This window comes from Chiloscyllium plagiosum, unplaced genomic scaffold (assembly GCF_037043375.1).
Source record: "Chiloscyllium plagiosum isolate Xiang-an unplaced genomic scaffold, Cpla_swu_hap1 HiC_scaffold_3, whole genome shotgun sequence".
Lineage (NCBI taxonomy): Eukaryota > Metazoa > Chordata > Chondrichthyes > Orectolobiformes > Hemiscylliidae > Chiloscyllium > Chiloscyllium plagiosum.
Genome location: NW_028270141.1, coordinates 109771992 through 109786048, shown reverse-complemented (window position 1 = coordinate 109786048; position 14057 = coordinate 109771992). Strand labels below are relative to the sequence as shown.

Sequence of the window (14057 nt, the reverse complement as noted above, 5' to 3'; positions counted from 1 at the left end):
ACTACTGTTTTTCTCCTTCAAATCCAAGTACATCATTGGAACATGAAATGAAATTTCCATTCCTTGGAAGATGCAAAAGGAATACAGCTGAAAACAAGGTAGTTATAATTGGAAATGAAAATTCTGCAAGGCAAAAGACAATTATGGTAAGTTAAAATCCAAAGGAAGCAATATTCTGATTATAAACCTATCCAAGTGGTAATTAAAAGGAGATACTATTTAAGATTTCTACTCTCCACTTTCAAATAGCAGTCTTTCTGGCAACAAAGCAAAGAATCACTGTGGAATATTTTTTGGGTTGCCTTTTAAAGCATCACTGATGTTGATCACCTGTAAAATTCTATCAATGCCTTTTCTGGTCATAAATATATACATTACAAACTGGGCACACAACCTTCATGTTTGATATTGTTGCCTGTATTCTCAGATTGTGACACTGCAGTACGAGTGAAAATTAGAAAAGTGGATAATACGCTACAAGTATTTTCAATCAACCTGTTCACACATGTTGTGACATCGTTCAGGCAAAATTAGGACTTGAACTCTGATCCTCTGCTCTAGAGGCAGAAATACTACTACTATGCCACAAATATCCAACCTCATAAAAATGTAAAAAAAACCTGGTGTAATCAAGTCCTCTCAATTGATTTCTCATTTGCCACTGGGAGAAATCTGTGAACAGGTGGCCTTGGTAATTATGGGGAGAGAAAAATAACTCAATCATGAAACGTGCAGGAACAGTTGTCAGAGAAACAGTGGAGTTAATGCAACCTTCTCTTTGATAGTTGGTGACTAATTTGGTTTAGAGTCCAGCTAAGCCATAACTGCATTTTACATATTTTTAAAACAAATTACACACAACTATATGCATTAATAAATAATGCCACCAATTGGATGAATAATGCCCAAATGTCACCCTTATACAGTACTGCAATGTTGTTTACCAACAGTGAATATTAAGACATGGGTTTTGTTTGTAATGAAACAGTTACAGTAGTTGCTGTCATAAAATCTTGAAATGTTACTAGTAACTATCTTGCAAATCATCCAATTATATCTGGTGAGGTGTAAAAGAAAGATTTTAATAGTCTAAAGTCATTTATAAAATTCATGATATTACCTACATTTATTCAAATAACAGAAGGAAAAGCAAGGTCTAACTGATCAACGCGAGAATCTCTAATTAAGTGCTCAGATCTTTACCAACAAAATGTCTTTAAACTTTAGTTAACAACTCAAATGACATTTGAGTTTTACAAAATGCTTATTGTTCTTCTCAAAATTACTCATTTTTGCACTGTCAAACATGAACTAGCAATTCATGAGCCATAAATGAGCAGACAGTATGCAATCCCAGCCCTCAAATGTATTGGCACAAGAGCTGGTAGTGGATGTCCCTCAGCAGGTCCCCCAAAAAAGCTGTTTATTTGTCTACAACCACTCTCAAGAATGTCATTAATGCAAGCCATTAAAGATGTACAGGTGACTTAGGTAGGGATGGAGAATGATGACATCATCTGGAGAAAGTCAACGTCATGTCAAACAGTGACTGTAGCTTCAGTCAGGTGCTAGCAGGAGCACTCCTACACCATCACACATTATGGTTTATCTTGGGTCAAGATTACAAAAAATTACAAAACTTGGGGTATAAATTTATGATCAGATGGTTTAAAATTATAGGAGAATCACGTCATTAAAACAGGTGTCACAAAACATTGAAAAGACAAGTAAGTGTTAAGGAGAAATTAGTTTTAATTGTTATCTTAGTTAATAGTATCAAAAATAAAATGTTGACAAATAGGAACATAGGAGTAGGAGGAAGTCATTCAGCCCTCAAGCCTATTCCACCAAGAAATGAGATCATGGCTGATCTGTGATCTGTTTTCAACAAGTTTGTATTCTTAAGCTGTATAAACTAACCTATAAAATTCAAGTATGTGAAATATAAAAAAGTACAATCATAACTGTACTTCTATAATTTAACTCAGATTTGTATTTTGAGGAAAAGTTAACCAAGGGTGTACATGACATTATACTATACAATGGAGAATGTTTCAGACTCTCCATTAAAGTCAAGTGGTGGTGGGGGAGAGGAGGGAGAAAAGAAAGGTTTAGTTTAAGTTACAAATACTGCCCATTAGCCATTAAATCTAGCATGCAAGTTGTACACTTTTGACAAATTATTGTGGCCCATTAGCATAGGGGCTAAATTTTAGAATAGATTTCTAAATAATATCATAATTGTAAAAAGAAAGGAATTTCACCTTAAGCAAAATCAACACTTTACATTTTTCTTGAAAATAGGTATTTTGCGGAATATATACATATATTTTCCTCATTTTCTTTATTAATGTGAGCAATTAACATGTAAACTAACATGTTAATAAACTTAAATCTTTTACTCCTTTCTGTCCCGCCAAGGCCGAAAGAAGACAATATAACTAAGATAGCTTAGTTGCATGTTCATGTACAAATAAATCATGAATGTTCAAAACTTAATAAAGACAAAGATCAAATTCTCATGAAATAATTTTCTTGAATTAAGTTTTATTTTAAAAATAGGATCAGAATAAGGATCCTAAGGGAAATGGCAAAACGCTGTTCTGCAGATATGAACAGTATAAAGGAAATATATATAATATATACGGTGTATGGAGTTTCCCTGTATCCCACTGCAAATTATTTTTAATAAACCCACAATAATGGTGTCTCAAGGGAATAAATATTTCTCAAAATAAGTACCATTTTGGTTACGCACTGATGTTCCAAAATGCTCTTAAGACCGTTAGAATCCCACAAATTTTCACAAAACAGCAATAACACAAGTTAAATTCCAAACACAGTATACATTATAGGACAAACATATCAGTGAGTGAATTCAAATGTTAACCTAATCTAGGGGTTCTGATGACATTCATGAACAGTTCAGATTTAATTCTTATCAGAATCCCTGAAATAGGATATGGCCTCAAAACCCACTCACAAGAATCCATTATTTATTTACATCATGTTTGACAAAGAATTACAAAAGGGAAAGAGACACCTTAATTTAGTTTGTGGGCACATTACTGTTAAGGACCAGTAGGAATGAAAACAAGGTCACATTAAACTTGTACAGAAAATGACAATTATTTCTTGGTTCACTGGCTATTGATTTTTTTTTAACAGAGGCAAATACTTAAACAAAAGCCAGAATGATGCACGAGTACATATCATAGCTACAGTTTCCAACTTGACTGGATATAACACACTGGTATCTTGATGAGTATGATGCTCCTCTACATATCTGCATTATTTGTAAATGATGAATTGCAAAAATGTTTTCTTAACAACAGTTCATACAAAAATAACGGGTAAGAGGGTGATGCTTGTATAAAAAACAACTAATTGTTTTAAAAATCCAATCAAATAAAAATGGTAAACCAAGAAATAAAAACTATCACATTACTTCAGAAAAATGAACAGCAAAAGAAATCAAGCTCACTTCAGTGAGACGATTACAGTCAAATCAGACATCACCCTTACTTTGCCAAGGTGAAATCAGAACTGGGACAAAATTCTGAAGAGTCTCAAAGAAATATTCTGCTTCAGAATGTACTGTTTACATTTGGCAGTTTGGAAGAAAAATGATCAGCAATCATGTATACATTTACTGCATGCAGTGCATGGCATTTCATCACTTTCAAAAGTGATTTCTGTGCTCTCACCTTTAAAAACACAGTTTTGTTTGTTATTTACATATAAGTAGGTTGTGTCAAAAGATAGAAAACCTCTGGAGTGTAATAATCTTTGTCCCAGCCCTAACCATTAACAAGAAAATAGAAAAAAAATATATTCAAGGCACAATCACCAAATGCTATTCCTTTTGAGGGAAGATACTGACTCAATGTAGCATAACAGACATAGGCAGAAAGTGCACAAAAACGACACTGTGTAGTAATGTACTATTTGCAAGCATCCAATAAAAAGTAATTTGACCACTTAGTTACTGATTACAAAAAAAAACAACTTTCCTTTAAAATCAGAAAATAGGGTGCAAGCTCCAGAACAGATTACTGCATGGAATGGATGTTTCTCCCTAGTAAGCATAATTGAGCTAATATTCATATACAATGGGATCTTTTAAACCATGACGTTTATTAATTGCGTACCAGTGCCAAGTAAGTTCCCATGAAATCCTGTATCATTGAAAGGGTGGGGGAAATTCTCACAAACTTAAGTAGTCTGGAAATTTCAGCACAATTCACATGCTTGGTAATTCTAAAATCTCATAAGTTTTCCCAGTTAATAAAGGAGCTGGGCATGTTTTCATAAACCCTTTATAAAGCGTTTATATGTGAGTGTGCTATAAAGCCATTTGAATAGATGGCACATCTCAACCCCATCCCTGTACTATATCTTAAAATATTTTTCTACTTACAATATACAATTTTTTTTTGTATGGGTGTGTGTGTGTGTGTGTGTGTGTGTGTGTGTGTGTGTACGTAAGTGAAAAACATAACTAAAATCAGACTCCTTTTCTTCTTCGGCAACATTTTTTTCCTGATTGTGTAAGACAAGCAAGAGACAACCACTTAGTTCCAGTGCAATGCAGTCTTTTTTGTTTGTCTCTACATTCAACAAATGGGAGAAGCAGCTTCTAATTGCTTCATAATAGTGGGAAAATGACAGGGTATTTGTGCAATTCTTTGGAAAGCTTGAATTGCAGGTGCCCAATGCACTTGAAGTCATCTGTAGATTCTCTGCAGTACATTATGGCTGACAAATAAGCAAGAACTGATTGTTAGCTTCTGGAGGTGAAGTGGGGACGGCAAGTACAATCCAAAATACATGACAAAGTAACTATCGAAATGTATTTTTTGTGATAAAAATAAATCATACCTGCTTAATTGTATTATAGTCAATTATACATAATTGGTAGTGCAAGCATTTGCAAAAATTTGCTGGTTGTAAATGAGTGTATGAAACATTAAAAACTGTAAAAGTAAGACCTGCAATCAGAAAAATTTAATGGCAGGTGCTTTGGGATTCAAAGTAAAAGTGAAAGTTAAATCTTATCATCCTTGGTTGGCATTTAGGATTTCAACTTAAATATGCTTATTGAAGAATGTGATATATTTGCTGATGTGCAAACCAATCAATGATAAACAACGCCAATTTAACCTTTTCCTTAAAAGATGTGAGCCAGGACAGCATATATATGTTAAATTTTGTAAAGAAAGTAAATAATGCTACTTATATGATTCTATCTCAACAGAAAGGAATTGACGGAACAATTAAAGAATTTTAAAAATATTGACCACCATAAATTTCTGAACTTAATGACCATCAATGAAGAGGTTTGAGAGCTGCAAATCCTTAACTGAAATATTAAATGTGTTTTCAGGGGTGCTGAAACATGACTCACATTTTGAATTTATTATTTTAGATTACTTTTATAAATTCTTGGTGATACAAGTTTAAAAACAGCATGGAATACCTAAAATATCTCTGAACATAAATTAAAAGAAATGAAACATTTAAAAGGCATTTTTCAAATTGAGAAATTTGTCCAGTTTAATGCCAACTAATTGTCAATAATTGTCACTTTTTAAGAAATGGTAAATACCAACTGAGCCCACCCTCAAGTTTGCCTTCAATTCCAAAGCAAAACCAAAATCTGCTGTTCTTCAGAAAATAGAAGATGGAAGTAGGTGAAAATGTACTTCGTACTGTCAAAATTCTACATGAATTAGTGCTAGCAAAATATCAACAATTTCTGGATTATAATGTAACAGATAGTAAACAAGTGAATATTAATCAAGAGATTAAATGATTTTTAAACAATGCAGCCCTTGCTTATTGTGCCTTCTGAAAAAATCTCAAATCATGTCTTTCATCAATCTGCAAGTGACAATGCAGTGACCTCAAGTGCAATATTCCCTTACACGTTCTTGTTAAAACAAGAAACTTCATTGATTAGACAAAACGCTATAGTTGTTTACCAACCAATCAGGTTAGCCTTTGCTTTTTCAGTCAGTTTCCGCAGCCTGCCCCGACTGGATGTTCCAAAAGTTAAAGAGGAATCTTCAAACAGTAGCTGCCTTTGCTCCTCTTCTGAGTCTTCCTCATTGTAGCATGTTGTCCGTCTACCTTGATTCCTTGTTTTCATGACTGATTTACAGCCCACAGCTTCTTCAGTCCTTTCATCATCTTCCACTGGCTCTATGGGCTCAATGGGCTCCAAAGGCTCCTCATGCTTCCTACTGTTGCTTCTTGTCTGCATTTTCCGTTTAGCAGCAGCTATCAATTTGGATTTAGCTTTTAGACTCTTTCCTTTGGGTTTCCTGCCTCTTGGTTTCTTCTGCAAAGATTTTCTTTTTGTGTGGGTCTCTGAACTAAAGCTGCTTTCTGAGGTAGCTTCTTCACCATTCTCATTGGATATGTCTTTTTTAACTTCTGCTTTCTTCATTGCATTTTGTTGTTCAATATCAAGTAGCTCTTTTTTACTTTTCCTACCTCTTTTCTTACCAGGTCCTTTAAGACTTTTTACCTCCTGCGGTTTCCTACCAGGGCCTCTCTTGACCACAGATTCAGAGATGCACACACTGTGTCCATTTATTTGTGGGGTCTTCTGTGTTGAAGATTCAGCTTTGATGTCACCTGTATATTAGAAGGAAAATAAATATGCTGAGAAAACACACGTATATGAAGGGAATAGGGAATGTTAACAACATATACTGAATAAGTCTATTGAATTTGATATACTTAGATTTTAAGACAACGTTTTTACTTAGTCACATACAAGTTAGGTTTGGGTCAAAAGTATAGGTTTGTCGATTCTTTCATATTTAGGCACAACTGAATACTTTCTCTTAAATTTATTATCTTTCATTAATTATTCAATTTAATTGAAACTATGAAACAAATGGGATTCTAACATGGCAACTCTTACCCTCAAGCCTTTAACCACTGTGTTTCTGTCCCCATCATTTAGAAACTTATTCAAAATACATTTTTCTGAAAGTTGTTAGTCACTATTGCTAATCTCTCCCTCCACAGATTAAAGCTATTCCTCTATCTAACTCCATTGTGAATTGGTACAATGTGAATACTATAGGCACAATATAAGTGACAACAGATTCAGAAGTTTAATATTGTTCTTGTTGGCTTCCAAACTCCTACTGTCATAAAATAAAACTTTACAAAAACTTAGCCACTTATGTCAAATTCTACACAAACCCCGATCACCTCTTTAGTTACTGACTTACACAAGTTCCATATTTTATAACCTATTAAATTTAAAATCCTTACCATAATCTTCAAATTCTCCTATATTGCTCTAGAGTTATAGTGACACTTGCAAATTTTTGATTTCTTTACCTGACCATTTGTTTCGCCTACCTTTTCTCTGTTTATTCAGTCAAAGCATAGCTTACAGTAGCTTTTGCTCTAACCTCCGAAAATTCCAACATAAAGTCTTCTACATTACTAATTTAAAATCTTGTATTACTCTACCTAATTCTGTTATGAAGTTTGCGGAATTTTGTTTTTCATTAAAGGCCCTATGTAAATCTAATGTGTTACTGCAAAGGGAATCAGCAAAGCAAAGTTTAGTAAACAATTGATATACAGAACACAATTAGTTTATGATCTAAAGGAACAACTTCTTCTGTTTATTGTGTCTGCAAAGTTACAAACATAGCTATAGATTTGTTCCTGTTGGCATGCATTAGCAACACTGTGATCACAACAGCAAGATGTCATCTGGTTGCTATGCATTAGAAGCATTGGAAATCTGACAGGAATAGTTCTCAGTTAGCAATATTGTAAACATGTGAACTTGCGACAGGCTGTTCTCTGGTATTGACACTGCAAACCTAATGGGAAAATGTCCTCTCACCACTATTTCTGGGGAAGTTATAAGCATTTTTCTCTCCCTTTATTCTTTGATAGAAATGTAGGGTGTCGCTAGTAAGGCAAATATTGGTTGCCATCCTGAATGGTCCCTTGCACTGAGTAACTTGCTAGGCTCTTCCAGACAGCTGTTTAGTCAACCATACGGGTCTGGAGTCACATGTATGCCAGACCTGATGAGGATGGCAAATTTCCCACCCTGAAGGGCATGACTAAACCAGATGAATTCAATCAATTAGCTGCCATGGTCATTAACATTTCAACTATCTTATATTCCAGATTTAATGATTAAAATGAAATTCCACCAGCTATCCTACTGGGATTTGAACCCAGGTACCCATCGCATTAGACTGGGCTTCTGGTTTACTGGTCCAATGACATTACTAGCATGCCACCACATCCTCTTCTTATGCAGCAGTTTGATAATTTTACTGGAAATAAAAATCTTCTCAATTATATTTATGAAGTTAGCAAAATATATTAACACAATAACATTTTCTTTGCAGACTTTAATATAAAACTCCCTTTCCTACACTTCTAAAAAAGTTGGTAATGCTACATTCGTACTGAATAAAGATGCAAACAGGTCTACACATAATCAGATTGCTGCTACTAAGATACATCCATCAAAATAATCAATTAGACATTTGACTGTTTAAGGATACTTGCCTTTTGGTTGTTTGTATGGTGTTGATTTATTTCTACGTGTAAACTTCCTTTTCTCAGGTTCCTCATCTGTCAAAGAAGTCTGGGTACTGTGTTTTGATTCAGATAGTTTAGGATAACAGATGTTGCTCTGAGCTTTCGATGGCTTAGCATTATAATCTGCTAAAACAAATATTAGAAAAAGATTTTAAATATGTAATGGGTGGGAAATCTGGCTTGTTGCTGCCTAGTGTTGTGCACTTCAAATTTCCTTAGAGTTCCAAAATGTCTACAATAGATGTGCAAATTGTGCTAGATGCCATATTGGTGAGGGTTTTCATACACTGATGCAGAGCATGCAGCTAATTTAACAAAAGCACTGATACATTGAGCTCAGCACTGTAGCTATTTCTTTTTCTTAAATTAGCAAAATGAAGTACACATTCAGCAACAAGAGGGTCACCCAACCTTCAGCACTATTTAAGGAAATCAAAACTTAATTTCAGATTGTTTGCCGGTTGTGTGCTAACTGTTGCTACAGTTTGACAAACATTTGGCTCTTGCTACAGTTATCCTAAGCATCAAAAACCAACAGTGAGAGACATAGCAGATGCTGAAGAAGCTTTGCTAACTTCAAGGCTTCGACACAAACCACTCACTTCCAAATTGCATATCAGTAAGCAGTGCCCTTCGAATGCAGCATTATTTGGAGAATGACAATAGCCACAGACAGCAAGCTGACCGTGGGACAACAAGATGCAGAAGAAAGATTTACAGCAGTAGATCGTTTCCTCAGTGCGTTCAGGAAGCAGTTCCCTGCCTAAACTACAGTGAAGAAGAATGTGAGAAATGCCTGAGCTTCAATTGCAATATCCTCAATTAAATGTGACACCTGCTGCAGCCAAAACTACATTAGAACAAGAATTGTACATGGCATGTTCCAAGTAGACCACATCTGGTACCTTGTGGCACTGCCCTACTATGTATGGCTAGTTCACATAATTTGTGTCACAAATCCTCTTTGACTTTACTTTGTTTTGGGCCTATCTGGTGATTCATGATATAGCTTATACCTTAGTAGAGAGGCACTAATAGAACGCAAGAAAGCTTATTGCATGAAAACAATAGGTACACCTACATTTGGTCAGTCATTTTTATTAAGACTTAAGGGAGCTGGTGCAGATACAGTAGAATCCTAGTCTCCCCCACAGGTCAGTAGAATTAGTGTAGCCAAGAACCAGAAACATTACGTTAAAAACATTATATTGCCATTTGTTGAGCAGGTAACTAGCTATATTATGCACCTGTCTCCTTCCAGGCTGGGGTGGGAGATATTTGCAACATCTTGTCATCTGCTTTTGTGAAAGGGAGGTCACTAAATCTTTCGACTGAAGAGAACTAACTACATTCATCCTCTTCTTTCAAAGATAAGAAATTGGAAAATTCCAGCTTTCCCCATGCCAGTGACTGCATACACATTTGTTTTTTGGGTACCACCTGCCAACACTGCCCTATCCCAGAAGTGAAAAGGATTCCACTCTCTCAATGTCTATCTGGTACCTGACCGTAGGCAGAGAATCAAGCAGATCACAAAGGTTAGGTATCCTGGTAACAGTCATGATGCTTTCACTCTGCAGCTGTCCGCTATACCAACTGCATTTGAGTCGTCACATCAAACCAATCATAGAAAAATACTGTGGATGCTGGAAATCTGATACCGGCACAGAGGATGCTGAAGAAAGTCAGCAGGTCTGACACTGTCAGAGCAAAAGAGGAGTTATACTGTACTCAAAACCTTTAAACACAGTCTTCCACGTTATACTTTTTCATTGTGACCTGGGTAAGATTTGCTTTTGACATGGCAGCACATGTTCCAACTACAATGCACTTCCATCCTTAGGAGGTGCAGTCTAGCTTCAACTAGTGTTGGCTAGATTTAAGAAGCGCTTTAAGGATGATAGTGAGTTTCCGACTGATGCTTGCAGCCTTAAAACAGCAGATACATCACTGGCTGCAAAAAGAAAAACTTCAAATGACCATGCAGCATAAAGTTGCGTGCTGCCTGCATTACGTCAAACAGGTATGGATTAATCATGTATTTTAATCCTTCATTTGTTTTTGGTAGCTCAACAATTTACCCCACTATATTTTCCCTTTTCCTAATAGAGTAATTGCATTTAATATTTCTTATAAGGCACTTACTTCCCCACAATTTGCACTAGATAGCACTAAGTAGTCATAGCAACTATTACATAGTAATAAATTATTAATTAGTTCCTGATAAATAAAATACTTAATCTGGGTCCAATCAATCAAATGACAAGAGTGTTCAATTCCTTAAAAATAAGTCAAATTTGTCTTCTCATAACAAAGGATTCAAAAGCCAGACAATCACATGGACACTGGAGTTCAAATTGGAGTCAAGCAATTTCAATTCCCGCTCAGCAGCGGGTGCTATCAATAATAACAGAAAGAAGATGAAAACAAAGTGTTGGAGAAACTCAGAAGGTCTGGCAGCTTCTGTGGAGAGAAAAGCAGTTCATATCTCATTGCAGTGAGACTCTTCTGGAGAAGTGAAGTACAATATGACTTCGAGTCATAGAGATGTACAGCATGGAAACAGACCCTTTGGTCCATGTCGACCAGATATCCCAACCCAATCTAGTCCCACCTGCCAGCACCCGGCCCATATCCCACCAAACCCTTCCTATTCATAAACCCATCCAAATGCCTCTTAAATGTTGCAATTGTACCAGCCTCCACCACATCCTCTGGCAGTTCATTCCATACATGTACCACCCTCTGCGTGAAAAAGTTGCCCCTTAGGTCTCTTTTATATCTTTCCCCTCTCACCCTAAACCTATGCCCTCTAGTTCTGGACTCCCCAACCCCAGGGAAAAGACTTTGTCTATTTATCCTATCCATGCCCCTCATAATTTTGTAAACCTCTATAAGGTCACCCCTCAGCCTCTGATGCTCCAGGGAAAACAACCCCAGCCTGTTCAGCCTCTCCCTGTAACTCAGATCCTCCAACCTGGGCAATTTCACATTCACCATTATTCATGCTCATTTTAAAAATTCATTTTCAATAATTGAATTTAATCCAGCAGATGTCAGAATGGAATCTGAATTTCAATCTCTGAGGAATGAGTCTGGGCCTCTGGGGGATTATTATTCCTGTGACACTGCTGCTACCGTATGCTACAATTTCATAAATGAGCAGTATCAAGGAGGTGGAGGATCGAAATGATTCAGGGACATGATTCAAAAGAATTGTCCATGAAAGATAAAGCATGGTTGCCCATCCACCGCTTGAGACAGAGAGAGCAGACTTGTGGTGCGTGTGGGGAAGACACCAAAAAGTCTGCAGATGGATGAGTAATGTCAAAGGCAAACTGGGCTGAGTGGCCTACTTCTGTTCCTATGCTGCAATGACTAGCAGAAAGTGAGGACTGGCGATGCTGGAGACCAAATTCGAAAAGTGTGGCGCTGACAAAGCACAACAGGTCAGGCAGCATCTGAAGGGTAAGAGAGTTGGCGTTTTAGGCATAAGCCCTTCATCATGAAAGTGGGAAGGGAGAAGGGGCTGAGAGATAAATAGGAGGCTGGGGATGGGGGGTGGTGGGTAGCAGGGAAGAAGGTAGCTTCAACTGTCCTACCTGTCCACTTTCCTTCCACCTACCCACTCAACCCTCTGCTCTAACCTATCACCCTCCCCTACCGGCAAATACCTAGCACCTTCCAACATACCAATCCCCCCCAGCCCCCCATTTATCTCTCAGTCCCCTTCTTCCCACCCACATTCCTGATGAAGGGCTTATGCCCGAAACTTCGACTCTCCTGCTCCTCAGATGCTGCCTGACCTGCTGTGCTTTTCCAGTGCCACACTTTTTGATTCCTATGTTGTGCAGCCTGGAGGAGTGGGAGAGGTGGGTACGTAGAGGTGATAAACAAGATTTCAAATCTTATATCTGATGTACTAAAATTAAGTTATGTCATTGAGGACAGTGGTAATAGGCAAGCAGCACTTATGCAGGACAACAGATGTGTGCACATGGGCTCAAATTTACAAATTGTTTCAACAGTACAGCATCCAGAAGTGGACTGGAGCAACTGAGTCTCAGTTTCCATGAAGTCCATTAGAGCTTCAGATTTTCTGAAGGTGAATCCCTTCTATAAAAGAAGGTATGAGGACAGAAGTTCTGCTTGGGTGTTGCCATGGTTGCAACAATCCGGTTCAGTCTGAGTAAGTGGCTGGGGAGAATATGATGATAAAGCTACTGAGTGTGTGCTAAGGCGTGAAAATGATGTGAGCACTGAAGTACCTTCCAGTTTAGCTGAAATTGTAATAACAAAAAAAATGGAGATGTGACAAAAATATCTGCAAATAAAATGTTTGTCAATTATTAGCTGCCCTCACAAAGCTAAGTGCTCAAAACATAGCTATATATTCCAGAAGAAAATATTGAGAATTTGACTACAAAGGGCAATGAACCCATCCACTAATCTCTCATCCTATTAAAAAAATCCATAAAATTCCTTCAGTGTTCATAAAGTAAAATAAATTACACTGTTCTAACATCAGATGCAGAGAAGAATTTTCGTATTTTGTTTAAATGTTATTTCTTTCTCAAGTTACACCTGCTCTTATTATAGAATCATTGAATCCCTACAGTGTGGAAGTATACTATTCAGACCATCAAGTCCACACTGACCCTCAGAAGAGCACCCCACCCAGACCCACTCTCCCTATACTATCCCTGTCAACCTGCATTTCCCATGGCTAATCTATCTATCCCACATACCTCCGAACACTATGGACAATTTAGCATAGCCAATCCACCTAACCTGCACATCTTTGGATTGTGGGAGGAAACAAGAGCACCTGGAGGAAATCTATGCAGTTATGGGGAGAATTTGCAAACTGCACAGATGGTTGCCCAAGGTGAATCCACCCCGGATCCATAGCGCTCTGAGGCAGCAGGGCTAACGACTGAGCCACTCTGCCGCTCTGTTTTCCCACTATTATCTGGTCATTATATTGTGGGAAACCTGGGAATTAAGAGTGAGTGCAGCTGCTACCGATAGCAACAATCCATTTAACCATTAACCTATATTTCAATAGCTTTTCAGATTTGATTTAGCAAGCTGCTGGCATTGGAAATTCTACTATCAGCCTCAAAATAAGCACAAACAACAAAATCCATCTCTTACTTGAAGATCCTAGAGATGCTGCAACAGAAGACTTTGAAACAGCTGCCACTGCTGCCAATGAAGATGATGCTTCTGCCTCAGTGGTAATCCCCAGTCGTAGCCTTGTTCTTCTGGTCCGGACAATAGTAGCAGATTCACTTGCCTTGCCATTGGCCTGAACAACAGATGCTTTCATACTTGTTGATCTGACAGGCGTAGATAAGGGTGAAGAAATTGACTCCTCTATCTTGGCTTGGGGTTTTAAAAACCTTCGTTTTCTTTCAGGGCTGCAATTAAAACACAGATGGTCAGCATTTATCCAT

The 14057-nt window shown here is 37.2% G+C and overlaps 1 protein-coding gene across 2 annotated transcripts in view; it reads right to left on the bottom strand.

Annotated features, from left to right (window-relative positions):
- Positions 1-2527: 2527 nt before the first annotated feature.
- phip (PHIP subunit of CUL4-Ring ligase complex) overlaps positions 2528-14057 on the bottom strand; it is a 200247-nt gene continuing 188717 nt past the window's right edge. Inside the window, exons 38-40 of one of the 2 annotated variants that reach the window (XM_087982461.1) lie at positions 13756-14021; positions 8566-8724; positions 2528-6642 (exon numbers count right to left, since the gene is read on the bottom strand). In XM_087982461.1, coding sequence (XP_087838587.1) covers positions 5981-6642; positions 8566-8724; positions 13756-14021 — 1087 coding nt within the window. In that variant the 3' untranslated portion in view covers positions 2528-5980. The remainder of the gene's footprint in view (positions 6643-8565; positions 8725-13755; positions 14022-14057) is intronic. The other variant, XM_087982466.1, reaches the window with a different exon arrangement.